Source organism: Psittacula echo (assembly GCF_963264785.1).
Source record: "Psittacula echo genome assembly, chromosome: 20".
Taxonomy (NCBI): domain Eukaryota; kingdom Metazoa; phylum Chordata; class Aves; order Psittaciformes; family Psittacidae; genus Psittacula; species Psittacula echo.
Genome location: NC_137756.1, coordinates 4,712,731 through 4,740,205, shown reverse-complemented (window position 1 = coordinate 4,740,205; position 27,475 = coordinate 4,712,731). Strand labels below are relative to the sequence as shown.

Sequence of the window (27,475 nt, the reverse complement as noted above, 5' to 3'; positions counted from 1 at the left end):
TTCCGAGCTGATCAAGCTGGCCTTCAGCAAACTGTAAAAGGGAGCTACAGGAGTTGTTCTAATGGTTTTTAAAGATTCCTCTCTCCTCGGTACTTCTGGTCCAGGTGCAAGTTAGGACAGCCTAAAGACTGCAAACTGAGGAGGGTGTCATCACAGCAGCACAGAGGGGCCTGGATCAGCCTTTCCTTTCCTGGCTTCGTTTCTCATGGGGGAAGCAGGAGGAAGTAAAAGGACCAGATTCCCCCAAAGGAGCAAGGCAACGGGACTGAATATTTAGTTCTGTTTTCCTAATGGAATACAACCAGGAGACAGTACAAACTTCCTACAGTTGAGGCACGACATTAAAGGTGCCCTTGCATAAATATCTTGAGACTGATCTGAATTTGGAACAGAAGAGGCTCACTGGTACAAAACTGAATGGGAGTGACTTCTTAGGAAGAACACTTTTGGTACTGCACTGTGTAACTATAGGGTGAGTAATCCTGTTCTTCATTTCTAAGCTATGAGAAGAGGCTCATGTAGTTCTACATTGCTGTGCATGGTTCTTCTCTTAGTAGCCCTGGTTACACTCTTGAACAACTGCACTGCAGCATGCGGCTGTGTTACATGACAGAAAACCTGGCCTCTTTTAACAATTTCTTTGTTTTAAGATCACCAAAAAAGTCAAGATGTTCATCTTTCCACCCTGAACTCACAGTAACAATGAATAATATGATGAAAGTGCTGAAAGTATTCTTTTTGGTTTGCTGAATAATGATACACCTATCAAGCTGGAACAGGAATCATTTGTTTCATCTTTCATCTTCCTCTACACCAAATATTAAGATTTGTGCTTGGAATGCATTCGTAGTGTGAGCCCAGATTTCTTCTCTCTCAGCTTCACGCTGCGTGTGGCTGGATTCTCCCTGTGGATTTTGACTGTACAGCAGAAACATCAGTGACAGATTGGGAAGTGTCAATATAGATATCATCAATCAACAAAATATAAGTCTGAAACACTTCTTATTATGCATGAGAGTAAAAAAGCAAAGTAATGGAAATGCATCCCATGGTTGAAGCTGTCAACATTTTCCCACCAGAAAAAAAAAAAGCATAATTAAAAAAAGAACAAAAAAAAAAACCAAAATGATGAGTAGGGATTCCTACAACACCACAATATAAGCACAATGCCAAGTTACAACCACAGCACTTGGAGGTCCAAGCAATGACAAGCATACATGATCATGGCCTCCAGGAAGGAAATAAACCAAAACCAGGAAAGAAAGAAGAAAAATGATACAAACCACAAAAAAAAGAGCAATACTATTTGTGAAGATTGATATTCTTGGAGGAAGAAATAAAAAATAGAGAAGCTGCTATAGCCATGAGAGTCACAAAAACAAAAATGTCTATGTTTGCCAGCCACATTGCATAACTGAACAGAACGCAGTCACCTGTCTGCTTCCGTTTAACACAGGAGAGATGAGTTGGTCTAGTATATTTGATAGCAGGTTTTAAAATGATTTTCCTGGAAGGAGAGTGGGTCTGAACTTCAGTTTTTTTAGCAAGTTCAGCTTTCTTATACACTGCTATGGACAAAAAAACACAAAAACATAGAATCAGGAAAAGAACCCAGCAAACAGTTTCATATGACAATACATCAAGTGGCAGGCCCACTGCTCCACCACTCCAACCCAACGCGTCACTTCTACTAGGGTGAACAAAGCCTAAGCAGGAAGAGGGGGACCACTGGTGCATTAACCTCAGGTGCGTCACCCAGTGGTCAGTGGGGATGCCTACAGTGAAATGGGGCCGGTGGAGCAGTGAGCCTTGCACATGGCTTTTCATAGAGTTGTACACTATCTCATGAGAAAGCACCACCGCTAACACGGTTACGGTGCACATCATCTACAAGAGAGTAACCGGATAGTACTGCACAACAGTAAAAAAGTAAATAAATAAAAATATATATATTGTAATAGGGAGTGTTAAATGAACCTTTTTTCCTTCTCACTTCATCTCTGGAGAGTGTGCTAGGTTCCTTTTTAGCTATTTTCCTTTCAGGAGTAGAAATCCTGCCTCTCCCAGTTTTAAAAGGTTTCTCTTTTTTATGCTTATCGAGAGATGATCTTCGCAATTCTCTCTCTGCCTTCTCCTCTTTAGGAGCAGTCTCTAACTGTTCAGTCATGATGCTCCTATCATCATCTGTAGGATCAGAGGAAATTATAACAACAAACAAAAGATTAGTAACAAATGTTAACAATACTGAGGTGGAGCAGGGAAAAATAGTTGAAGACAGAGCAGACATTAATAGAAAAAGGCAGACTATTTTACCATTTTTCTGAAACATGCTGAGATTACTATTATAACTATAATAATCTTGCTTTTTGATCATTATGATTTGAAAGCAAAAGTATTTAACAGACAAAACAGAAAGGATAATGCACACCTTGAGTATCTGCCCAGAGACTGTCTGTGTCCATGACGGAGTCATCGATTGTTGTTTCATCTTTGTAATCATCACACGTCTCTGTCTTGTAGTCAGTGAGCAGGATTTCTTCTCTCTGGGGTGAAGCAGGAGCTTCTGGGGAGCCCTCCTTGGGCTCAACCTGAATGTCTGCCACTTCCTCAACCTCCAGCTCCTCTTCAGCCTGGGAGTCCCCTGTTTCAATGTCTTCCTGCTGAGTAGCAGCAAAGCGCACACTGTGAGAAGCAGATTCACCCTCATCAACTGTTGTCTGGACCACTGTGATAAAGTCATCCTCTACTGTCACCACTGATTCAATAATGCCTTTCAGTTCAGGCAGTGCTTCTGGGCTACCCTTGGCTAGCATTTCTTCAGTAGTAGGTTTCCCTAAGTCTATTTCTGGGGGCATTTCTGATATGAGATGCTGTTTATCTTCTTTGATTTCTTCTAGCCCTACTTCTTCTTCCTCTTTTGAGGCCCCAGCTGTCACTTCACATGGCAGCAGATTTTGGACTTCCATAGGTTTCACAGCTGTATCGGGAGTCTTTTCAGTTCCTTCTGCAGGCTGTGGTATGCTCTCCATCTGAATCTCAGCAGGCTCTTCCTGGAGAGGCTCAGCTTTTGGAAGGAGGAGCTCCATAGAAGGCTCTTTTGCTGGTAACTGGGCAGGCAGCTCTTCACCAGACACAGGACGTTTTGCAGGCTCTGCTTTGATATCCTCTGGTTTCAAGGATTCTCCATTCAAACTTTCTTGGCCTTGGTCATGCTCTCCACTAGATTCATAAGATTCTTCTTTATCAACTGCCTCTTGATGTACCAGATCGGGCTTAGTTACTTTTTCTTTAATTTCTGTTTCTGACAGTTTGCTGCTGTCCTTCACGTAACTAGGCTCGATCTTGGAAAGTACATCTGCATCCTTTGCTTCTCTGGACAAGATGGTCTGATCTTTCTGTTGAGTATCTTTGGGTTCAGGCTCTGCTCTTTTAACAGAGGCTTTGTCCTTCCCTGAAGGGAGAGAAGCAACCTCACTAATCTTAGCTTCTAACTGACTCTGATACTCTTGGTCAGCTCTCATTGCAGCCACTTCCATATCATGCTTTATAGCATTGTAATCTGGTTTAATTGGAGCTTCTACCTCAGCTAACTCAGGAACAACACTAAGAGTCTTCTCCTCCTTCTCTATTGACAAAGAAACAGCACCTTTTTCTACTGCTGTCTCGAAAGCTAATATTCTGTCATACATGGTATCACCAGTTACATGAACTTTATCAGCCACCCTTTCCTCTTTCATTTCTAAGATTGCCTCAGGTCTTGTCTTCTCTGGCTCTGCACCCTTAATGGGACAGACCTCTTTAGAGTCAAGATGATCTTCATTTTTTTCTAGCACAGTATCCAGCTTCTCTCTCTTCTCCTGCTCAAAGTCCCTTGCCAGAACAGACTCACCAGTGGCATGCTGACCTAAGTCTTTTTCACTGAGGAATTCTTTGGATTTTTCAGCTGCTGCCAGCTTCACTTCTATCAAAGACAGGTCGGGAGCTAAGCCGCGTCTCAGTTTCTCATCTGTGCCTTCATAAAAGGGACAGGTTTCACTCGCCAAATTCTCACTGTCCTGAACTGGAGAAGGGAGTGGGACTGTGTACTTATTGAAAACACAGTAGCCCAAGTCTTCTAGCTGACTTTCAGCTTTGAGAGTCACGTGGTTTTCGTCTGTCACAGGCGGCAGGGCTGTGCTGCTGTCTTCTACAATAGTGTCAGAAGAAACTGATTTCTTCTGTGCCACCTCAGCATCTGCACTCACAGAGGCTAATCTAGATCTTGTCCCTGCTAAATCTAACATTTCGGGCAGGTCAGGAGCCAGGACAGCCCCATTTTTGTAATAATCTTTGGCCAGGAAAGGTGATTCAGCCACGGTCTCAGGCTGGACTTTTTCTTCTGCCATTGCTTTTTCCTCTTCAATATGCTCATCTTCCTCTCTACTATCAATAGGGAAGCAGGGAGCCTTCTCCAATGCTGGTGTGGTTGCTGGCAAGTAGTCATCACCTTCGTCCATACTGCCACTAGTGTTAGTTAGAATATCTGAAGCAAGGGGAGAAAGATCATGTGCACGACCAAAGCTAAATCCTAAAGCTATTGAATCCAGGCAGGACATGGGCAAGTTAATAGACATACTTCTCTGTTCAATTGCGGATCTGCCCCCAAGTCCCAGGCTTCTACTCAGAGTTAGGTCATCTTTATTTTTACTGTGGAGTTCTCTCTTATCCCCATAGACTTTGGGGTCAATTGTGAACATTCGTTCTGTTGGGGAACTTGGTTCTTCTGACTTGTCTGGTGTAAAGCTCTGAGCCAGGGTACTGTACCCTATTTCATGAGCAGGCACACTCTGCTGCTGATCCAATTCTGTCTGCAATTCTTCCTCCTCTTCTTCTTTGTCTTCAGGTATCAGATGATCTGTCTGATAAGGCTCATAGACACTCTCTTTAGTGTCACTTAGCTCATAGTAATCACTGCCTTGTTTCAGAGCATCTGCTTTGAAGGCTTCCTCTTTCAGAGCAGAGGTTTCAAAGTACTTCGACATTCCTGATCGATCCTCCTCTTCTTTGGTTTGAGGAGCTGAAACACTTGTCTTATCTTTTTTAACATCTTTCTCTTGAGAAGCTTCCATAGTAAGAGTCTTGTCAGTGGTTAAACTTGGTGCCTCAGGGGCTCTCTCTGTTATTCTAGATAGCCGAGTGGTATCAGGGTGCTCTACTGCTTTCTCAAGGGTCAGTTCATGGCCTAACTTGGCTGGGGGTACCTGTGTGCTTGGCTGCACCTCCTTTTTCATGTCTACTGTTTCTAGGAGTCCACTTTGGTCCATTTCTTTTTCTGCTGTGAGAATATCAGGTGACTTTTTGGCTTCACTAGCCTTTTGAAAGTCTGCTTTGTCTAGGGAAAGTGCCTTAACTTCAGCTTCTGTGGTCAATTTACCACCATCTAATGCTCTAGCATCCCCTTTATCATAGAAGTCATACCTTTCTTCCTCATCACTCTCATCCTTGGTCATGTCCTTTTCCTCCCCCCATGCAGGGATTTTCTGGGTGCTTGGCGTTTTCAGGCCATCTACAGTTACTGCTGAGACTTCCTGCAGAGCTAGTGTCCTGTCTTTAGCGAGATCTTTGGCAAACAGTTGGTCTGTGGGTTCTAGTTTTGTTTTGGAACTGTCTTCAAGTGGAAGCTCCTGGGGGACAGCAGGAGATGGGCCTGAAGGAAGTTCACCTTTGACTCCCTCTGCCTTGAATTCTGATAGCAATAGAGAACTTTCACCATGGCTGATGGCAAGATCTCGGACATCTTTAAGATCGTCTTTAAATGTCATAGACATAGCTTGGTTGGATGGTGAGGGCACATCTGCAGTCCTTTCTTCTGTTTTGCTCCCTTTAGGCAGTTCAAATGACAAGTCCTTTTGTTCTCGAGAAGCAGGAGGCTTGGCACCAGGTTCTGCAAAACTGGCTTCCCCTTTCTTTTGTGAATCGGTTTCCAAGATCTGTTCTGATAGAGGTGAAGGCATTTTTTCGGTGTCTTTGCTCTGTGAATCCTTTTTATCTATAGCCTCTGTTTTTGCTGGCTGTGGAACTAAGGCATCGTATTTAGGTTGCTCACCAGTCTTACTGTCTTTCCCAGATTCATGTTGCTTTGTGTCTAATGGTTCTGCTGCGAAAGGGCGTGCGCCCTCCTGGACACGGAATTCCATCTTCGTGGCTGCAAGTAAATCTGAAGTAGTTTGTTTGGGTTTTATAACAAGATTATTTAAAGCACTTACAGGCAGGCAGTCATGTGGCTTACAACAAACAACATCTTGGTATGAACGATGGAAAGGAAAGGGAGAAAGATGCAAACATGCAACAAGGCCATCCACTTAGAAATCTGTTTTAAAGTGTAAAATCCTAGTTTCCTTTCAATATGAGGTTTTATAGTGAAAATGTGAGTTGAACACATAGAAATATGTGACCACTGAAATGAGATGATTTCATGTGATTTCTTCATTTCATGGTTTGTACACAACAGCAAAACCACAAGTAATCCTCACTTCCTTGGTATGCTTTGATGGACTCTGTAGCTTATGTTAGATTTGCGATAGTCAAGTCTGCAAGATTAAGTCCAATCAATGGTATCTTTGTATGGTGCTGACATTTAAAACATACACAGTTATACATTTCTATATCCTTTTTACAATTTTCTTTTACATGCAGCCTAAGCTAAGGAAATATTGCATACAAAAGGGTTTACAAGTGTCAGAAGAGGCTGGGGATTTAATCCTACTGATTTTGACATTCACTCAAATGACAAAAACCTCACTGCTGTCATGAAACCTGTATGTGTAAATCAGCAATAGAGCTATTAATAGTCCCAGATCTTGGAGGTCTGGTCTTCAAAATGGACAGCCATTTTCAGCTCTAGCTGAAGTCAAAGAATACATGGCTTGTTTCAATGGCTGTACATCAGGCCCTAATTAAATTAATTTGAAACAAAAAATGCTACCCTTATCGTCTGCCACTATATTTTTAGGGAATAACACCTAGTTGTTGGGGGGTTTTTATACGCACTCTGTTATCATTAATAGCTTGTTCTTTTTTAATGTCTTATGGAAAGTAATGACTTCCACGCTACAGAAATCTTCCTATCATGGAAAATATGAAGCGAGACACTGCAAAATGTGGCAGAACTTTCTGCAGTGATCTGTAAAAAAAGTTTTATGAGTGGTTTTCCAAAGCCTGTTACAGCAAGCGTTGGGCTGACTCTGAATCTCCTCGTCTCTGATTTCAAGTCTGCAGAGCCACCTTTTTGCTTTGATGAATCCGAATTTTTTAGATCAATTAATACCAAAGCATTGGTCATTCTTTAAATGTTTCCATACATTAACATTTAGCCAAAATGGCAACTACCATTCAGAGCTCTACAGGTAGAAAAACCAGAGATCTGCAACTACAGTAATTTTGCTCCTTTATGTTTTTACATTTGGTACATTTCACAGCCCTATGAAGTATAAAAACATGGCCGGTGAGCCCATGTCAGTCTTGTTTCACAGGAATTAAATAGCTAGATCCTGACTTTCTTTACGTATCCTACTGTGCCTCTTACTGTAGTGCAAACGAACAATACCAATGGCATCAAAACGTAGTCTCACTGCCAAGGGAATTTAATATTCTTTAGCTGGGCCAGCCAGAACACCAGCCTCCCAAATGCAGCATTTCTTAGCCAGGTAGTGAATGGGTACATTACTACTCCACACAGTGTGTCTTTATACTCTGTTGCGCTGGCTGCAGAGAAATACCATTAAAAAGTAGCCTAGTTCTTACGTACTGAAATATGACTTTGGTAAATATTTTGCTGAGTGAGCAGATCAGAACTTCACCCTCTGACCCCAGTCTACTGAATTGCTTCACTATGAAGGCAAACATCCCAGTGGAAGTGATGGAGGTTTTGCCAAAGAAGGTCATTCCAGCAGGGTTCAAAATTTGTGATAAGGTAAGACACAAAAAATCAGAGTTCTGGCAATGACTGAGGAGAGGACGGGGAGGCTGCGATGAATGGCAAGGATATGACATAAAAAGCAATAGCTTTAGGGAAGCTAAACCAGAACGCACTGAAGCACACACACCAAAACCCAAAACCAAGCAAAAAACCTGCACACTGCAAATGAAAACATTTCTAGAGTTTAAGCCTCTTTATGTCATAATCAAAGTCAATAAATCTACTTTTTGAAAGAAAAGCAGATGAATCTCTGCACCAAAAAGAAAAAAATATACATAGATTAGCAATGTGACTGGCAAACACATCTGAGATGGGGAAAAAGGCTTAGGCAGAGGAATCAGCTTAGCTGCAAAGCACATTTTGTCATGGCAAAGTAAAAAATCAGGAATCAGCCGCAGTGGTGGGAAACCATGTTGTCATACACCACCTATGCAATCATAAACACACTCTTCAAGCATAATAACAAGAGCAGTCATAAATGGGAAGAACAGGAAATGAAGCAGCCTTGGAAAGCACTGGAGAAAGCTGAAGGATTCACCGGCAGCAAACACATGCAAACCTAAAGAGGACACACCTTCCTCAGCCGAGGAAGGGGATGTGTCTTTCAGGGGTGTTTCCGCCACAACGGTTACACTCTCCCTGCTGGATGCCACACTTGGCACTTTGTCTTCATGACACACTTTGGCCTCCAAACCAGAATCCGACTGACCCTCACAGAGGCCCTTTGTCTGGTCCGAAGGCTCAGTGGGCCCGTGCTCTTTCCCCAGTTGCTTCCCTGGAAGAGCAGCAGGTTTCACTTCCACAGCCATCAGACTCTTTACTGGTTCTTCTTCTTGGGGATGGAAAAAGGAGGCGACATCAACACCAACAGTGAACACCAAGCACACAGCTCAACAGGACTGCTTTTACGTAACACTTTCAGCTCTGAATATTTTGGATGCAAGTGTGTCAAAGAAAGCTAGTATCCAGCCATTTTAGTCATCGTGGAACTGAATTTTCCTTAAGGTAAAAGCCAAACCAGAAACCTGTCTCCTTCACAGAAACATGATTATGCTGTAACATGAGAGCTGAAAGTGTTTTAGAGGTATACCTCTCCCAGAGATGACTGTGGGTCAAATAGTCATTGCAAATGGAGATGGTATTGAATGATGGATGGCTCTGAGAACACCAACGCATCAATGATCTCAAAGTACGCTGGCATTTTTTTTGCTAAATGCTCTGTTCAATCCAGTACAAGACATTCAATTGAGGTGGAGGAAGGTATGAGGCATTAATTTCTTTCAACTGACCTTGGCAATACAGACTGCTAAATGCCAGCTAGTCAATCCACCACATGAATCCTGGATTTGGTAAAACATTAAGCCACTTCCATAGGCTTAATAAGCCCTGTGCATAGCTGATAGCTAATGGTTTCACAAGAATTCAGCTTGGAGTCCTACACTGAGCAGGTTTATAAACAATTACACCCCTAGGCTGCCTGACATCTGAGCTCTGTGTATGAAAAATCAGTTTTAACACCAGGACTCTTCATTTCCCTTCCTGTTTCCCCACCAGCCCCTAGGCTCCTTGTCACCAATTAAATCAAAGAAACCCATGAATGCAATATAGCTACTTGTTCATCTGAATTTATGGTAGTATCAACACCAGTCTTTACTCATGCCATGTCAGAAGAATGAGGAGAAAAGTCTCCATTCCGGACTGTACTCCTGCCATTGCTTCTCAGACAGAATACTACTGTGATCTATAAGTGTCCCTTCCAGTAATAACTCAGGATTAAGTGTGGAAACTTTGATTCAGCAACATACTTAAGCAGCTGATCAGCAGCCATGCTGCAGTCAACCTGATGACCTCTCTGGGTTTAATGTGTGTCTTACAATTAAGGACTTTATTGAATCAGATTTAAACCAAAGTGGCTTCAAAGCTGGAAGTGGCTGTATCCAGCCTCTTGGCATTGAAGTAAAACCTCTTTACCAGGGCTTGATTTTTCTCCTGAGACTGGCCTGGCAAAAAAACACACCATCAACCATCCACTTCAGTTATGGCCTTTAAAAACTGATTTAGGGAACATAAACACTGAGGCTGAGAAGGTATTGCTATGTAAAGTACAACACATTATTAAGAACATATAAAAATGTAATTAAGGTTAGATGCTATATCTTAAATGAACAGACGATTCAGAATCAGAACTGGACTGACTGTTACAGGGATATTGATGCATGGGCAGATTACAGAGGCAGCCTGGCAGAACAGGAGATGTCCAACTACAAGAGGCCCTGACTTGAATAACTTGCTTTATTTTTCTTTTTCTGATTTTATCAAGTTTTGTATGTGCATCCCTTTCAGTTAAACAATCTTAAGGAAAGCCTCTCATTTTACTCTGAGCAATTTAATCTGTACACTTCCATTTCCTGAGACACTTCACACAATGTGCCATGATTAAAACTAATTATTCACCACAGTAGAAAGTTATCCCTGTCTTAACAAAGGAATCCTAGAGACTGACTTTGTACAGCAGACTCTTTAATGCCAAACAGGCTGCTAGCTTACAGGCAGCATGTGAGGAAGGCTGTTTCATAATGCCCATCTTTTCACTGATGATCCAGCTTATTTCCTAGTTTTTTCTCTCTGTTCCTCATAGGTGTTCTGAGATTTTCCACTTTCACCAGAGATAGATGCATATGACTGAAAAGGAAGCTGACCAAGAACTAACCAATCCAGGAGCGCTCCAAGTACAGCTATAGGAACCCAGGCACTTTTTGCTGCCTCCCCTAGCTTCTGGCAGACATGCTGACATTAACAATCTTCAATCATTAGCATTGATCTCTTTCTGGCTCTGTTGCAGTATTAAGCTATATTATCCTGTTAACTCTGAATAAATCTGGTTCTGATGAAATGACCCAGTGAGCAACTTCAGGTATACATCTCCACTTTCCTAAGACGCAAACCTCTTAAGGATTCAGGATTGGTTTTAACTTCAAAATTGAGTTAGCCAAATGCTGCAAGACGAAATGTGATCTATTTTGCCTTGAAGAAGTCAGCATTCCTATAAGTCACCAAAATACATTCTCCCTTGATTCCTCAAAAGCCATTTCACTTTTTGCCTACTGGAGAAGTAAAGACCTTCCACTGCTATCTTTGGTGTAGATATGGGGCTTTTCCCCCAGTGTTAACAACCGACTCACCTTCAGTAACCATCTTTTGCTTATTTTGCAGTAATTCTCTGGCACAAAGAACACATTAGCTTACACTTCTTTTATTTAGCTGCTCCTTTCATTGATCACACTTCAGCTTCACTTTGACATGGAGAGACTCTGGAGGAGCATCACTTCCATGTGAGGAGAAGGCACAGCCAGGTTTCCCTCCCCAGAACGCAGCAATCACAAGCACATATATAATGGGATGGATGGCAGGCGGGTAGAGGGGGAGAGGAACAAAATGGGACCATGCTCAGTTCACCTTCATCATGACCCAACAAGACCTCTGTGCTCTTCACTGTGGCACTGGGACGTGTACTAAAGCCAGTCCACTCTGAGCTGAACAAAGAGTGTTCATAGTACTCCTCATCTGAATTGCAGGGCTCATCATCGGGTGGAGACACTGAAATGGAGGGGGCCAGACGTTTACCCCACTCCCTGCTGGCAGCAGGCCCGCAGCCTGGGCAGTGGTGCAGCAGTCCCACCTTATCCTCTGCCCCTTCATCTATAAACAGACACACAGACAAAGACTGCAGGACAGACAAAGAAAAGACAAGACAGGATGGACACATGAACTAGCAACACCAGCCACTATGTCATCCTGTCAGGTGGATGAAATCAGCCAGGCTACAGGTTAAGGCAGGACTGAGGAATGAGGCTGCTGTGCATTTTAATGCAGGGGCCATGTATACACAGGAGTCTTTCCTATAGTGCTTGTGGATGTGGGAAACCAACTCTCAGAACAAGTGAATTTCAAAATCATATACTCATTGTTTAGAGGAACACATTCTGTACGCAAACCACATCTTACAACTTACACTGCCACTCACAGCTACTATACACTTAACTGACTGTATTAAAAACCTCTGAAGTATACAAGGGCCTGTAGGGACAGCACAAGGGGGAATGGCTTTAACCTGCCAGAACAGGGGAGACTGAGATGAGCTCTTAGGCAGAAGCTCTTCCCTGTGAGGGTGCTGAGGCGCTGGCCCAGGGTGCCCAGAGAAGCTGTGGCTGCCCCATCCCTGGCAGTGTTCAAGGCCAGGTTGGACACAGGGGCTTGGAGCACCCTGCTCTAGTGGAAGGTGTCCTTGCCCATAGCAGCGGGTTGGAACTGGATGAGCTTTAAGTTCCCTTCCAACCCAAACCAGTCTGGGATTCTATGATTCTACCCCAATACAGTTGTACCCTTCATAGTCATCAGGTAAAAGTACTTGAAAGTGTAAATGTTAAAAAGTCCCTTAATGAAAACACAAACTACCTTCCACTTTGCTGAATGGTGGTTTTGTTTCTCATTGCATCTAGTTCAAAATTCATCACTTTCTTCTTTTCCCTATAAATTAGTAACATTTAAACAACTAAAAACCCCTTCCCCATATAGCTAGCTACCTTTTTTCCCAATGAAGACCACATAAAGCTGCTCACAACAATCTCTGTTAGTCCTATATTTTACGCTGTCATGTCCTGTTTCTGTGGGTGACTAGCTCCCACCTCAGTGCTTGCCAATGCTTTGGAACGACAGCTTTATTCACCCATCGCTGCAGCATTGCAGATAATCACATAAGCATCTCAGGACCACACCAGCTACTGACAGCTGCAGGGAGGGGGAGCTTGGGCAGGTTTTTGCTAGACAAAGGAAAATAATAATGCCCAATAAACATGGTTAGCCTGTTACCTGATCCATCCAGACCTGAAGAGCCCTCTCACCATGTATAAAGCAATGAAAAGCTAAACATCTAGTGCTAAAGAAAATACACTGAAGCCCATTCTGTGTGTATGACAACTAGCAGTTTGATGAACGCTTACTTTCATAGGGTGCCTTTAGCAGCTGCAGCTATCCCTTTGGATTTCCTACTAGCTTCAAGAACAAGTCTATGCCCAGTGTCTGTGGCTTTTCTCCAGGCAATAACAACTTAAATTTTCTCCAGTGTCCAAAACTTTCCTCTCAGATCCAAAACACTGAGTCAGGAAGCAAGGCTTTAACACAGGCAGCTAACAGATATTAACCAGATCTCTCTGTGTGAAAACACGTTGGCTCATGAATGCTGCTGTAACTACCATTACCCAAGTCTTAGAAAACAACTTTTACCCAAACCAATTCAATCTATAAGAGCTCTAAGGTTCTTCCTGGCAAATAACAATAAGTTTTAAGTTTCTTTCTATAGCACACGCTTAAACCATGACACACACCATGACAAGGTATCTGTGTCTTTAAAAAAAAGCACCCTCTTCTACAGCAATAGGGCAACAAATGTCCTGTAATGTAACAACATGTATTTCTTCTGCCTGGGAAAAGAATGCTATGGTATCAACCCATCCAGGCTTGATCACCATCTAAAAAAGGAAGGAAAATTATCAGTTGATGGCAATATCAGTAGCTCAAATACGTATCACAGTGCTGTAAAAGAAAGATTATCCATGTTTAAGATTCCAGCTGGCCAGGACTGAAGGTATGCTATGTGCACCCATGCACAGACACAAATACCACCCATGAAATTTAGCTTAAGAGAATCGTCCTCACTATTTCTTTCAGGGCACAAAAAATGCCTGAAGCACTGATAGTTTAGTTGCTTTGTGCTTGCAGTGGAATCCAAACCTCAGATTGAGGGGTTTATGCATGCTTAAAAGAGGTGGGTGTGGAAAGAGAAGCCAGCAACCTGCTACTGCCAAGCAGGAAGCTCTGCAGAGCACTGCAGCAGGAAATGCTGAACACAGGTCTGTACCTGACTTTCTCACATTTCCCTAGTGCTTAAGAGCCAGCAGCAAGGATACAGGGAAGCATCTTGACCCACTTGCAATGCAGAACCTGTGGATTTCTCCTCCACAGAAGCTTCTGCAAAATTCAGTGACAGATTTGAGAGGCTTGCAGTTTGCAAAAGGCTAGTCACAGGGAGTGAGGACACATGCCGGTGTGAGAGACCAGGGATCAACTCTCTCCTAAACCTGAGAAGATTCAAAACAACTCCTGCTTCTTTGCAGGGTGCTCTCATTCTAGTCTATGTGTTACTGTGGGCAAGAGTGGAAAGCACTTGCCACCCCTTCTGCTGGAACTGGCATGTTGTGGAGAAAAGAACAGCAGATTGATAGGGTCAGAAGCAGAACACGGAGAACCAGGATGTGCAAAAGGGGAGGTTCTCCTTCCAGCTGTGGGTCATACTTATCCAGGTGCCATTCAGAAGTAAAATGCAACAACAAGAGTGAAGATGAAACCCCATGACTTCTCTATACTGATACAAACAAGGCTGAAAATTCCATCTTTATAGGCTCTGAATGGTTTGTAGGCAGGAAAATACAGGCCCTGCCCCTGCTCCTGAAAACGACAGGAACTGACAACAGTAAAAATGCTTATACATATTGTTGTGATGATCCAAAAATCATTAGGAGTGCAAAGTCTAGTATTGCTTGGGGCTGTTATGTCTGTGGCTATTACACATTTACGTTGGTCTTTCATCACTTTTAGTAAAGATATTTTTAAAATCACTGCAGATCATTTCATTAACAGGATAATGATGTCTTAAAATGAGGATATGCTTTTATTTCAGCAACAAGAAAAATCCTTTCTTTGTTATTTTAGTCCCTCCTAATAGTTCCTTTTCATCCTGAAGCATGGGAAAAATCCCCACTGTATTCTGAAGTTCAAGATTAAAATCACTTCTCACAAAGGCTGATTCTGCTTTAGCTTCCAGGTATCTTTTGAAAATGGCTTTTAAGAAATAATATCCACTGTAAATAGATCCATTTTTATAGGACACTTCATTCCTTTCAGTTTGCAAAATATTCTAACTTGGTATATAAAGCCTAATCTGAAATGCCCATTTCAAAATGGAAGACAGTCCATCAAAGGCATCCTTCTAGCTTGCAACATTAAGAAACATTCTTATGTGAAGATGGTGTTGACCACTGTCGAAAGGCGCAAAGCACAAAAGAAATGCCAAGATGGCAAGAGAATATCACATCAGCCCTTCGTGACCAGATACAACTGTTACAAGGATTAGAAGGTGCCAGGGAAAACTGCATTTCCCGAGCACAATTATGGTCCTGTCGCTGAAATAAATGGAATCAGTTCAATAAGACAAATTAGTTATCTTACCTTCTGCAGCAGGCAAAAGGGACAGGCTCATCTGAACGTTTTTTTGCAGCCAAAGGAAAGAAACCTACATCCACCGACTCCTTTCTCTCCTGAAATACACTTGACTTGACCCACAAACCTCCCTGTCTTTGCTACTCTTTTTTTTTCCCTTTTAATTTGTGTTTGCTGCATGGCTGGCCACATCCACCTTTGTCATGTCTACAACAGTGATTTCCTTCCTACCCTGACTGAAGGAAGTCTCTTTCATATTCAAAGCAATGCAACACACACTGACAAGTGCATTAGGAAAATGTTCTACGAGAAGGGGGGAAAAGGAGCTCTGAGGTAGATACACACACCAAGTGCTCACCTTTTTTTGTTCAACAACTCTAGAATTGGGTTAAATTAATAAATTGTATTCTACCAGACAGAAAGACAGACAGACAATGTAAAGGTGCATGAGGATGGAGAGCCAGATGGTATAGGGAAGTGAAGGTTTAAACAAGTACAGTAAAAATGGGTCAAACCCTACTGAGGCAAACCCTTCTGACTGGGAGCTTTGCCTGAATAAAAATGACAGGTCTGGCTCACTCGAGTCAGCAAAAGATCAACTTGCCCACAGAAAATAAGGACTACATCTTCTAGCACAGAGCAGAACACAAGATTTCTTTACCATTAACTACACTGAACTGACAATATTGATATTTTGGGAAAAAAGCAACATAAAAACTTGTGGTGAAATTACTTCTATAAGTTCCTTCTGTTCATCAACCAACTCTACTGTGAGTTCCACTTTCAGCTGGACATAAACAAAAAGCTTCCAGCACAGTGCATTAATGACTCAGCACCTCATTTCTAACCATATTCCCCTTACAAACCTACCCTTTTAGGATTTATAAAGGCAAGCCACTCTGCAAACTGAAGAGCTGAATCAAAATACAGTCATGGAAAAGTCTCTTTTGACTAACAGTAAAGGAAATTATGTGAACGTTTTTAAATACTGTGGTATTGGGTAAATCATCTCCCAAACGCTGACCTTTCAGCCCTTGCACTGTGGAGTAGCTAAGGAAGTGCTATTATATTAACTCAATTCTACATGCAAGGAAAGACAGGATCAACGATGCTAAGTGACTTGCTGAGTCATATGCACAGCTGGGAACCGCACAGTCCAGTAGTTCATGATAACCTCGAGCTGTACACTGCCTTGCCACCTTCTAGTGTTAATACAACTAGCAAAATGGTTTCTAGTTGTTCAGGGGGCAATCTACAACCTCCAGTCAATTAATCAATATGAGTACTTTATAAAATCCTGAAATACATGCAAATAACATTGCGAACAGAAAGAGTCTGCAAAGCTCATCCTCAGCTACAGGTAATGGAAGAACCTTGACACTGGCCTGAAGCAGAAGAACAAGTCCTATATTGTGATCTGAAAAATCAAACAGCACGCACTGAACTAGTCAAGTGAATTATATATTTAAAAACAGTGGTAAAACTCTGGTAACAGTTTAAAAGCCTTTGCTAATGCCCCACTTGCTTCCTTTTCAGTTAGTAGTTTTGATTGCCAGTACCTTGGGGTGATGAGTCCAGGATGTCTTGTACTGTTTTTTTAAACACACAATGGGCAGATAGGCTTTGCAAAAAAAACCCCCAACCAACCAAACCAATATTGATTATACTGAATAAAGTCTTTAGATTGGTTACTAACCACATCCAGTAGGGAATTCCAGATTTCCAGTACAGTGGACTGACAAATGTTGTTAACACAGCCTGTAATTGCATTAGCTCACAAATGACTGCAGGATGGAACCTGCCTAATTGCAGTGTCCTGACAAACTGAGTCAGACTCTGTTAGCACATGAAACAGCAACCATCCACTTGCAACATGTATAGAGGCTCTGGGTTAAAATACCAACAAAGTTTGTGCAAGCAGATGATAAGAAATTATTTTCATGCACTTATGTAACAAACAAAACGGAAAAAAAATGCTAAAAAAAAAATCAGAGAAGGAAATAAACGGACACATAAAACTGCTATTGACATGGCAGAGTTCATCTGACGGCCCCCTGGAGATTCTGAACCCAAATCCTTCCCTCTTACCCACACGATACAGCTCAGCTTTAACATATTGCTGTCTCCTTGCCCCGATGGCCTTGATGCAGCAATCTGCTCCTGAACAAAGCACGCACACACATGCTGACCACCGTGACAAGTTCACTGGGATTTAGGCCTCCGTTTAAGATTAAGCCAATGCTTAAGTTCTTTGCTAGAGGGGCTTTTAGCAGGAGGAGATTCAGTGACCATGGGCTACTGAAACTGAACCTTTGTTGTGCAGAGCTGAGTAGAAAAATGTTTTGTGAAACTACAATTTGACTCCTGCACTCTGTGTACAGAACCCCCAATACACATAGGCATGGAAGCACGAATTACAGATTGAAGACCAAAGACATGATCCAACTCTGAATCTCCTTGCTTTCCATGCAGTTAAGATTGCAAAAACAAAGCTATAAAAAAGAAACCAAACAAATCCTAAGAAAAGAAGGGTGACCCACACCGAATCACCTTTCTGGTGACCACACTGGGACAGCACACATCTTGACTCATATTGATATAGCAGATAAAAAGGTGAGCATCATCACCTTTTTTTCTTTAATATGGATGGGCTTAACACATCCTGTCAGTTACCTCTGTGCCTATGTGTCTACCTCATCCATGCATGGCAGTTGGTTTGCAGATGGGGAGTTACTGCTGGAGAATGCCTTATCTTTTCACATGAAGGTGCTGAAAGTATCTCCATTTTTTGATTCCCCCATCCTTTAGATTCATGTCTCATCCCTCTGCTGATAGCTGTGCACTGCAATGTCCAGGAGACCCTTACCTTCCTCCAGAGCTCCAGTCTTTTCGGAAGCTGGCGATGGAGGTGGGGAAGGAGGCAGGTTGGCTGACTCCTCGACTGCTGGAAACCAAACAGTGACAATGAGATAAAACAATTAATTCCAGGGAGACTGATGTTTGACACAAGCCGGCCTGTTCTGCCCAGCTGAGAGAATTACTCAATGGGGACTTGTGCCTAGTGGATTTTCAAATAGACCCTTTCAGAACACATGGATTATTAAAGTTATAATGAAAGGATTATATTTTTTTTTTTTTCAAATGGTATGAATGCTTTTCAAAATTATGGCCACAGAGTACAATACGAAAATCAAGTACAAAATAATCCTTTAAATTAGTACTGCCATTTAGAAAACCTTCAGTAACCCAAGGCAACAACAATAAAGCATCTGAGCATAAGAGATTTTATAAACACCGGCTGACTATCAGAACCTGGCATCCCATCTCTTCAGTTTACCTGCAGTACATGGACAAAAACATTCTGCAAGCCTTTTTTTTTTCTCTTTTCCTTCTGCTGAGTTCAATGTTAATCACAGAATACATGCAAAGACTGCTTGTCTATAGACAAGAGACATCAGCATATGGAACTTGTGTCAGGCATGACATAATAGTAATTCAGCTGAGCAAGGCACAGTGAAATCTTAAATGTACTCAGATTGGGTTTTAGACTCATTCCCCATCATCAGACCAGATGCTGAAAACAAATGATGTTTTTTCATTTGTTTCAATTCAAGTACAATTAAATCCTCTATAAGTTGCTTCTCAAGTGAACTCAGCATAGCCTCTGCATCTGATTTCACACCAACCGCATTGAGGATTTGTTTCTGTTTGAAACCAGATCCACTACTGGGGCTTAATCAATGCTTTTTAAACAAAAAACCAAACCAAACAACTAAAAGTGACTTTTAGTTAAAAAAACAAACTTAAAGCAACTTAAAATAACTAAAAACTTAAAATAACTTAAAACAACTAAAACTATCTGTTTTAACAGATCTGTCTCATAAACAGCATCTCTCAACAGGCAGATCTCACTCAGTCTGAGATTGAGGACTTCTTCCCAAATGTAGAAAGACCAGTTTCAAAGCCCCAGCAGAATTTGCCAGGCCTCCTTCTATTGATTTCAGTGTGGTTTGGAAGTGACCCTTACGTGACTTGCCCTTAAGATGTGCCGTCCAGGGACAGAGTATTTGTATCTTCATCACAATGCAATTCTACCTGTGCTTTTTAAGAGTCACTGACCGCAGGAACGCCAACAGTTGCTAACTGAAGACATGCTTTTCACAGTATTTTTAAATCTAACCAGATGGAACTGAATATCCATCGTATCTCACTCAGGCCCCAGCCAAGCAATCTCTGCTTAGATGTGTATGAAGTGCTCTGCGGAATTGGAGTCTTTCAAGTAAAACTGTGTCTCTGTAAAGACTGGAATTACCAAGCAACACACCTCCCTGCTGCAGTTCAGAACTAGTTCAGTGAAGTACGAGACCCTGGGAACCAAATGTCCAATGACTATTCTAGATTACTCATTGACTTTAATTCACTCCCAGGCAGGGTCCAGCCACTGTACCAAACAGACTGCCTGTGGAGAAAATACCACAAGGCATTATTTTGATTCAATCACAACATACGTGCACTCAGCAGAACTTATTCTGGGGCAGGCTTGCAAGACTTGCCAAGACCTGACCTACCTCAGGATGGAGCATGGCCTTTCTCTGGCCTTTGGTGTACATGTTTTGATCTACTGTGGAAGTTTTCTGGCAGGGAAGAAGCACTGTAAGTACAAATGGCAGTATACTTACTTTTTCATATCTATCTATCCATCCATCTGTCCTTATATTTCAGAAAGACATTTCACAAAGGAGCCAGCAGAAGGATGGGAGCACACCATGGACCAGTGCAATGGTACCATTCCCAGCCTGAATCACTGGCATTTGCTTCTACCATATATAATTCCCTCCCCCACAATCTCCCTTCACCCTGCCCAGCTCCAAGTGCTGCTGGGTCCCACCAAACACGATGACCAAACCACTACCATCAGTTCCTTTCACGGCTCTGCCACTCAGGAGTCAGAAACCAGGTGGAGAACTGCTGTTAGAGCACAGAGTGAACGGACAGTCACAAGGGCGTGAAGAATTGAGGCAACAAGGATACTGCTATCATTATGTGGTTCCAGCAATTATCCAGCAGTGCCGCAGTTTACCCATGACCATAACCTACGTGTAGGTTCTGTAACTCTTTGTTTAATATACATACGTAGAACATTTGCAGACACGAGGATACTTTGAACATCCTTTGTCTCCTTTTACCTAAAGGTAGTGGTCCAGGCTGGTCTTTGTGCTGGGCTTCTTTTTCCTGTTCTCCTTTCAGGACTGCTACAGCTTCAGCTGTTACTACTTGTACTATTCTCGCAGACACTTCCTCTGTGGCAGCAGCAAAGTCAGAAAAAAACAAAGGAAAATATTGACATGAGAGCAATGTTTTAAAATCATAAAGATTAGCTTAAACAAAAAATGGAGACTGACTTAAGCCATTTTTAAAAGGTAATCTTTTTCCCTGACACATAAGCAAATCATTAAAAATGAAACAGAAGGACCAGGTATTCCAAAGACCTTAGTGGAAAACGCTGAGTATTTGTAAAAAACCAGGACTTCAGCCTTTACAGTAACATGCACAGAGCATCATTATTAAAAGTTCTTTCTGTTAGGGACAATGTGCAGCAACTGCAAAGTTTTAAGATGATCATTATTAAATGTCTAGAATTGTTTTTGCAGGTACTGTTTTGCAAACGAGGGTGAAATGGCCAGCTGAGGAATGGGATTTCTTGACATTTAATACATGGAGTTAGCTGCATTCTTACATGTACTTCAGATGGTATTTTCTCCCCATCAGTACACAGTTAGTATGAATTGAAGGCACTTCCCCAACAGCTATCTATGCAGATGAGGTACTTGGGGAAAAAAAAAGGTCGAATAACATTCCTGTATGATTCAAATGTGTACTTTGTCCTCCTCATCCCTTTTAAGACTGCAACACAAAGCAAGTAGGTCTCATGGGAGGATTGCAGGGATAACACCAGTTTGGTGGGATGGGCACTCAGGCCCTAGTCTCTGCATGCTTGACCTGGGTGTCACAGGACTGACTTGTGATTTGCTCTTCCCCACTGCCCTCAACGTGTGGCATGCCCCACAGGGGCTGAGTAACCAGACACTCTGCTCTGGTGGGCAGAGGATGGCGATGGGACCACTCTGGAGTTAATACTTCCAAACCGAGAAATGGTATCTCAGCCACTCAAAGGTGCAGTGAAATGTCATCAGGTACACTGCCGTATCTGGAAGTCACTGGAGGTTTCAGTTCAGGCACCTTTGATCTAGCAAATCAGGGACTTAAGGGTTGGTCCAACAGAACCATCTACAAAAGAATTCAGAGAAAAAGGGTTTTGTTTTCTTATCTGTGCGTTAGCCCACTCTCCCTTACTCATTAATCAACATATTCCTCCCTCTCATAGCCAAATTCAGTGGAAATAACCCGCTTCATACTCCAGCTATTTCTGGGTGTTAGCTGACAGTTGTTTCAAGTGCAGGGTGCTGGGAGCTGGCACAGTGCTGAGCCCTGGGGAAGGCAACAGGCTGCCCGGCTGGCCACCCACCTCAGAACAGAGCAAAGACTGGAGCACTGCTGCACCCCTCATATGGAGGCAGAGGGTTCTAATGGCAGACAGCAACACTCCCTGCTCCTGCCAGGAGACACTCACCAAGCCCCCATCAATCATCATCCCGAGGGCACAAATAAAAGCTCTCTGCTCACCCATTACTGCATCCTTCAGGCAAGGACCAGCTGGGAAGAGAAGTATATTTAAATCAATGCCCTACATGTAACCTTACAGCAACCACCCTAATAGGGGACGCTGCCTATTAGATTTGTAATGATGATTTCTTCTCATAATTACTACAGGATTCCTTTGTACTTTTAATGTAAAGTTACTTCTCTTCATTTGTCCTTTAGAAAAGCTGATTTTTTTCCTCCCAAAAAGCACAGATGTGCATTATTTGACTTTCAGAATCATGTTTGTCTAAAACCAAAATGATAGGTTAATCTTTCTTTTGCACAAACAGTGTAATGAGATATTTAAAAAACTCATCTGCTGGCAAAGAACTGTCATAACTCTTGGTATTTACATCTTACAATTCACTTCCCTCCTGACTGGTGACCAGGAAGGCAGGGACTGCAATAGTGTTATAGACTGTGGCCAAGAGTAAGAGTAGATGGATGAATATGTCAGAATAACTACCAAGGAACAGCAACAACAAAAAGCTGATTTAAAAACCTGCTAGCCCAAGAATCTGTAAGTATAAACTTGCTCAGGATAAATGCAGACTAGAAAGCTGAAGACGCTGCTTTCGTGCTGTCAGGGGTGTGAAGTTCTGGCAGTCTTCCACATTGCAGGAAATAACTCAACTGGTTTTGAGGTGGAGCTCGACACATTTAAAAGGGGCCATATATGACATAGAAACCTGTATTAGCAGGAGACTGTGAATGGCAGCTGTAGTTCTCCCTCTATTCAACAACATGCCCCTAGTATGAGGTGAAACTCCACTTTGTGCTTAAGTAGATCGAATTGAGCACCATAACCCCATAAATCAAGTCATGCATGTAGCTAGTCGTATGGACCAGAGAACAGGGATATTGATTCAAAGCCCATCAATCTTCCCAGCTGCCGTTCACAGGCCTGCACCTCGTCTGGGGCAGATGGTGGCTTGTCACGCCAGCCCATGCAGCTGGCACACTGCAGCACCTTGCACAGGTGGGACATGGGGTAGGACACAAACTGCTCTTCCATAAACCATACTTTGATACTTGCTATATCCCTGTTCACATTCTGCTTTCAGAAGGAATGAGTATTGCCCAGACAGCTTTGGTGAGCACAGAGCTTCAGAGTACCATGGCTCCAGCAGACCTCTCGCCAACTGCCACCAACACTCAATGCCTGGAGGATGTGACGTGGGACCCAAACTTCCATTAATCTACTGATCACAGCACTACTGACAAAAGAACATCATCCAGTCTGTACTGTTAGCTCAGATGAACAGATCAAGACTCAATTAGGAAAACAGAAGAATCAATTTGGTAAGCTTATTTTCACAGGAGAATTTTAAGAAAAGGCTCCAATTAACTTTTCAGATATAGAACATGCAAATCCATACCAGATTTAGTACCCTGGAGCATATCCAAAGGAAACCCACTCAGTCACCTGTTCCCCATCACCCGAGCTACTGCAAGGCACCTCCCTCCCCCAGCAAGGTAAAACAATTCCCTACTAAAACTGGCCTCCTTTGTTACAGAATTTATACTTGTGTACATCCAGCCTGCTGCCCTGGTGCAAATGGGCTCTCCAAGGCTGGGAGACTGTTCAGACCCTCTCAGCCCCCTTCCTGATATGATTTGCTTGGGACAAAGATTATGTTCCACAGGGAGATACGGCTGGGGGTGAACGGTTGCCTTATGAAAAATGGAAATTTCCATTTCAGGCTATGCAAAACAAGGAAATAAAAATACAAATGGCCTCTGGGGCTTGGGGTCTTTTTGGTTTGTTGGGTTTTCTCCCTGGGTTTTTTTTTTTTCTTCATCTTAATCAAGAAAGGTTCACTTCTGAACACTCTTTTGATGGATATTTTGGGTGACATAGGAGGCACAGGCAGCTCGCCAGAAGAGGAGTGCTTTTGCTATACATGACTGCTGCAGAAGGACAGACATTTTTGTACTAATGGACACTATAAATAGCACATCCAACGGGTAAGTCAAATCCTCACAGGGCAGCTATTGAGACTTTTCACAGTTTCCTTATGGTTCAGTTAAAGTTCAAGGAAGCCTAATGATAAAGAACAAAAAAAGAAAAAGCAGAGTTAGCCAGCCTGGATACCAGGCAAATTCTTCATGGCCTAAATGCTCTGGGTTCAGTAGATAGTTTTGCTTGTAGAGATCTATTTTCTCTCTCTTTAAGCAGGCAGACATTCTCTGACTCTACTTTGTGCCACAAAAATGGCAGTAACAAATGAGAAACAACTTTAAATACACATTTCTTAAAGGCACCAGGATCTTGGCTTCACACAAGACAATGTAGAATGGCAATGTGGTTTTCCTTTGCCTTTTGCAGTGAGTAAAATGCTGCTCCTTTTTTACCAGGATGTCACAGCTGCTCATGATACAGGACACACACTGAGTGTCCCAGTTTGATTTTAGAGAATGCAGTACCCAAAAGTACAGCCGGCCCTTGAATATGATGTCCATAAGGAGAAGAAACATTGTGAAAGATCCTCAGCAGGAGCTTTCAAAAGCCCCTGACCACAAGCAGGCTGAGCAAAGAGGCCAGGAGCTCGCATGCAGGGACAGTGATTCTGCTGCTCCCTTAAAGGTTCTCTCTTCAAACCAAGCTCTGACAGGGCTCTCAGGTCAAGTCTGCCCAGTTGCTACGGGTGCCACAGCTGCTGTGTGGCAGAAACAGAGGACTGTGCCCTGCTCAGGGCAGGCCCCTGTCCTGGGCACTACGCTAATTTAAACCAAAGTTAAAACACCAATGAGGAAGCACTCGCTGCTTCCCGTTTTGGAAGTCAGCCCAATTCTCCTACAAACCGCAGCCTGCAGCGTATCAAATCAGGGCATCAGGAATCTCCCTGCCCCACAGATAACTCAGAGACATAAACCCTTTCAGAGCACTGGGATGCACAGGGGATGCTGAACTAGCTGCTGGTTGTATGGGGAGCCACAGCCTTTCCTTTGTTTGGTTTAGAAGGCCTTGTACCCCCCAAAGCTGCTGCCCTTCTCATAAGCACACCCAACGGCACAACAGCTGCCCAATCCCCAGCCCAGCTCTGGCACTGGTCTGAACTGCAGCAGGCATCATCCAGACACCTGATCACCCCTTCACCCACAGAGACTCAACTGAGGACTGTTCAACCAAAGCATGGCTACAACAGAGGCAACGATCTGGGATCAGATCCTGAGCAAGGCCCAGATGTCATTGCAAAGCCCTCCTTCATTTTTTATTGATGCTGCTGGAGTTTTCAATGGACTGCAGATGTCTGCGCTGGCACCTGAGTCCATTACCTACAGTACTTTCATTTCCCAGGAAGCCTTTCCAGTCCATTAAGTTTTCTAACAGACAGGTTTACCCACCCCAGAGACAGATGTACAGATGGTGGCAAAAGGTATCCGAGCTTTCACCCAATATTGCTAGAAAACTGTTAGAAATAATTGGCAAATATAAAGACAAGAACAAAAATTAGATCTGTGACACATCTCGGCAGTCATGTGCGGTGTCTACTTCTTCTGCACCCTTTCAAATGGTTTTCCTTCAGCCTCAGGCACTTTTTCTCTCCCAGCCTATCATGACCTCAGGCTCAATCCATTGAGGTGAACCTGCTCAGGCTCAGATATTTGCCTCTGACAGCTTTTGTCCAGCAGCCACCTTTTATCTTCTTCCCTCTCTCCCCACCCCTCTATGCAACACTTGTATTACTATTCTGAGGATTGTTTTTGACAGGAGAAGCATCCTGTGGGCAGCACTCACAGCATCCCCCTGCCTGACAGGGATGTGACCCCGCACTGCCGCCAGAGGAACAGGCTGGTACAGCTCGCCCTGGGGAACAGACGGCTCATCACCTCGCATGACAGTGTCAGTCCTGGCTCAGGCTGGAGTTGCCCCACTCAGACAGAGTGTGTCCCCAGCTCTTCTCCTTCCCTGCCTGTAGCTGCCTGTGTTTCGTTACTACCATTCAGCCAGTTCACTTGCGTCACCTATCTATTGCTTCTTCCCACTTGTGAACCCATTTCACAGCAACAGGGAAAGCTCCTCCTGAAAAGAAAAAGCATTTCACATCCCCACGATTTCACCAGAACACTCTTCCCAGACCAGGGCAGCATCGTTCCTCACTCCTAGCAACAACTCTATCTGGTACCACTACAATGGCAGCAGATCTTCCATTTGCTGCAGCCATGGAAGATGCCATCTGGTCTCTGCAGAGCAAAACTTGTTTAAGGCATAAACAAAGTTTACAGTGCGCAGCATAGCAAATGCTCCAGGAGAAAACCGAAGGAAAAGGATGATAGGAAGAAGAGACAGAGAAGAAGAGACTAAAAACTCCGTCAAAACATCACACGCATTCACAGTGTCACCTCAGACATCTACCACGAAAACGAACAGTGAGCTTGGTTAAAGCAAACTGTAATTAATGCTCTTAAAGCACTGAGGCTAAAACAGGGATAAAGAAAGATGCAAATAGATGGAAAGGATAAAATAATATGTTTCATTGATTTTGCTGCATTGTAGGGAAGAAACACAGGCAGAGCACAGAAAAAGGCTTAGCTACATGTGTGCTTGCAGAATTGGGAAAACAAAGTAATTTCAGTCAAAATGCGCCTGTCAAAGTCCTCCGTGGGGTGCAGAGCAGTTTCCAAGGTAACCAGCACTAATTGTTGGCACAGTGGAATCCAGTCAACAACAAAAGCACACAGCAACCTGCACTGCTTAGTGAGCAACACACCCAAATACAGTTCTGCACAAAGGAAAGAAACAAAGCAGCTACTTGTGATCTTTGCCAATTTGAAAAGCAAACAGAACCTATAGATTTCCCCCCACAAGCAACTGCAAGGGCAGCAGGACTCCAAACCCAATAGCAATTCCATTTGTTCAGAGGCATTAGCCAAACCCCTAAGGATAGGTCCTGAAGTCACGCTGAGCCCTCCTGGAAGTGGGTGGATGACTCTTGTTGCAGTGAAGATTGCTGAAATGCTGGGGAAAAAAGACCTGGGCTTCACCCAGTGACATTTCTGATGGAGAAACCAAAGACACATCTTGGACTTTATCGCTGGGATCATGGCAACACTAAATACTGCCTTTTGCACTTAGATTAAAAGAGAAATGCACAGCAGCAATCAAAGCAGTATGAATAAGTTACATAAAACCCAAATAATGCCAGCAGATTAGTGCTTGCGACTGAAGAAAAGCAGTAACACAGCTTTACAGAATTCAAATATTTGCTCTCAAATGGCTTCGTGAGTGTAAATATTTTGTTGTAAGTAGGTCCTTGATCTGGATGCTGGCAACATCAACAGTAATTGGCAGGGGGTATGAAGGCAAATAATGGGAACATCAGCTTTTAAATTAAATGAAACCACAACACAACTGACAACTATCATTTCCCTAATAAACTCCTTGACTTTAAGCTACTGTAGCATCAACGAGGACAGTGACAGATTAATTTAATCGCCAGGATTTACCAGCTAACCAACTGTACAGGTCAGAAAAGGCTTGTGTTTGGGGAAAGAGCGTTGATTGTTCAATGCATTGAACCCCACAGGTATGAACAT

At 42.9% G+C, this 27,475-nt stretch overlaps 1 protein-coding gene across 1 annotated transcript in view; it reads right to left on the bottom strand.

Annotated features, from left to right (window-relative positions):
* The window catches only part of MAP2 (microtubule associated protein 2), a gene marked incomplete at both ends in the record, with an annotated part of 67,110 nt that overhangs the window by 27,272 nt on the left and 12,363 nt on the right, over positions 1-27,475 (bottom strand). Inside the window, 5 exons of the mRNA XM_080632070.1 lie at positions 1,434-1,568; positions 1,978-2,184; positions 2,429-6,196; positions 18,099-18,176; positions 20,419-20,532. Coding sequence (XP_080488196.1) covers positions 1,434-1,568; positions 1,978-2,184; positions 2,429-6,196; positions 18,099-18,176; positions 20,419-20,532 — 4,302 coding nt within the window. The remainder of the gene's footprint in view (positions 1-1,433; positions 1,569-1,977; positions 2,185-2,428; positions 6,197-18,098; positions 18,177-20,418; positions 20,533-27,475) is intronic.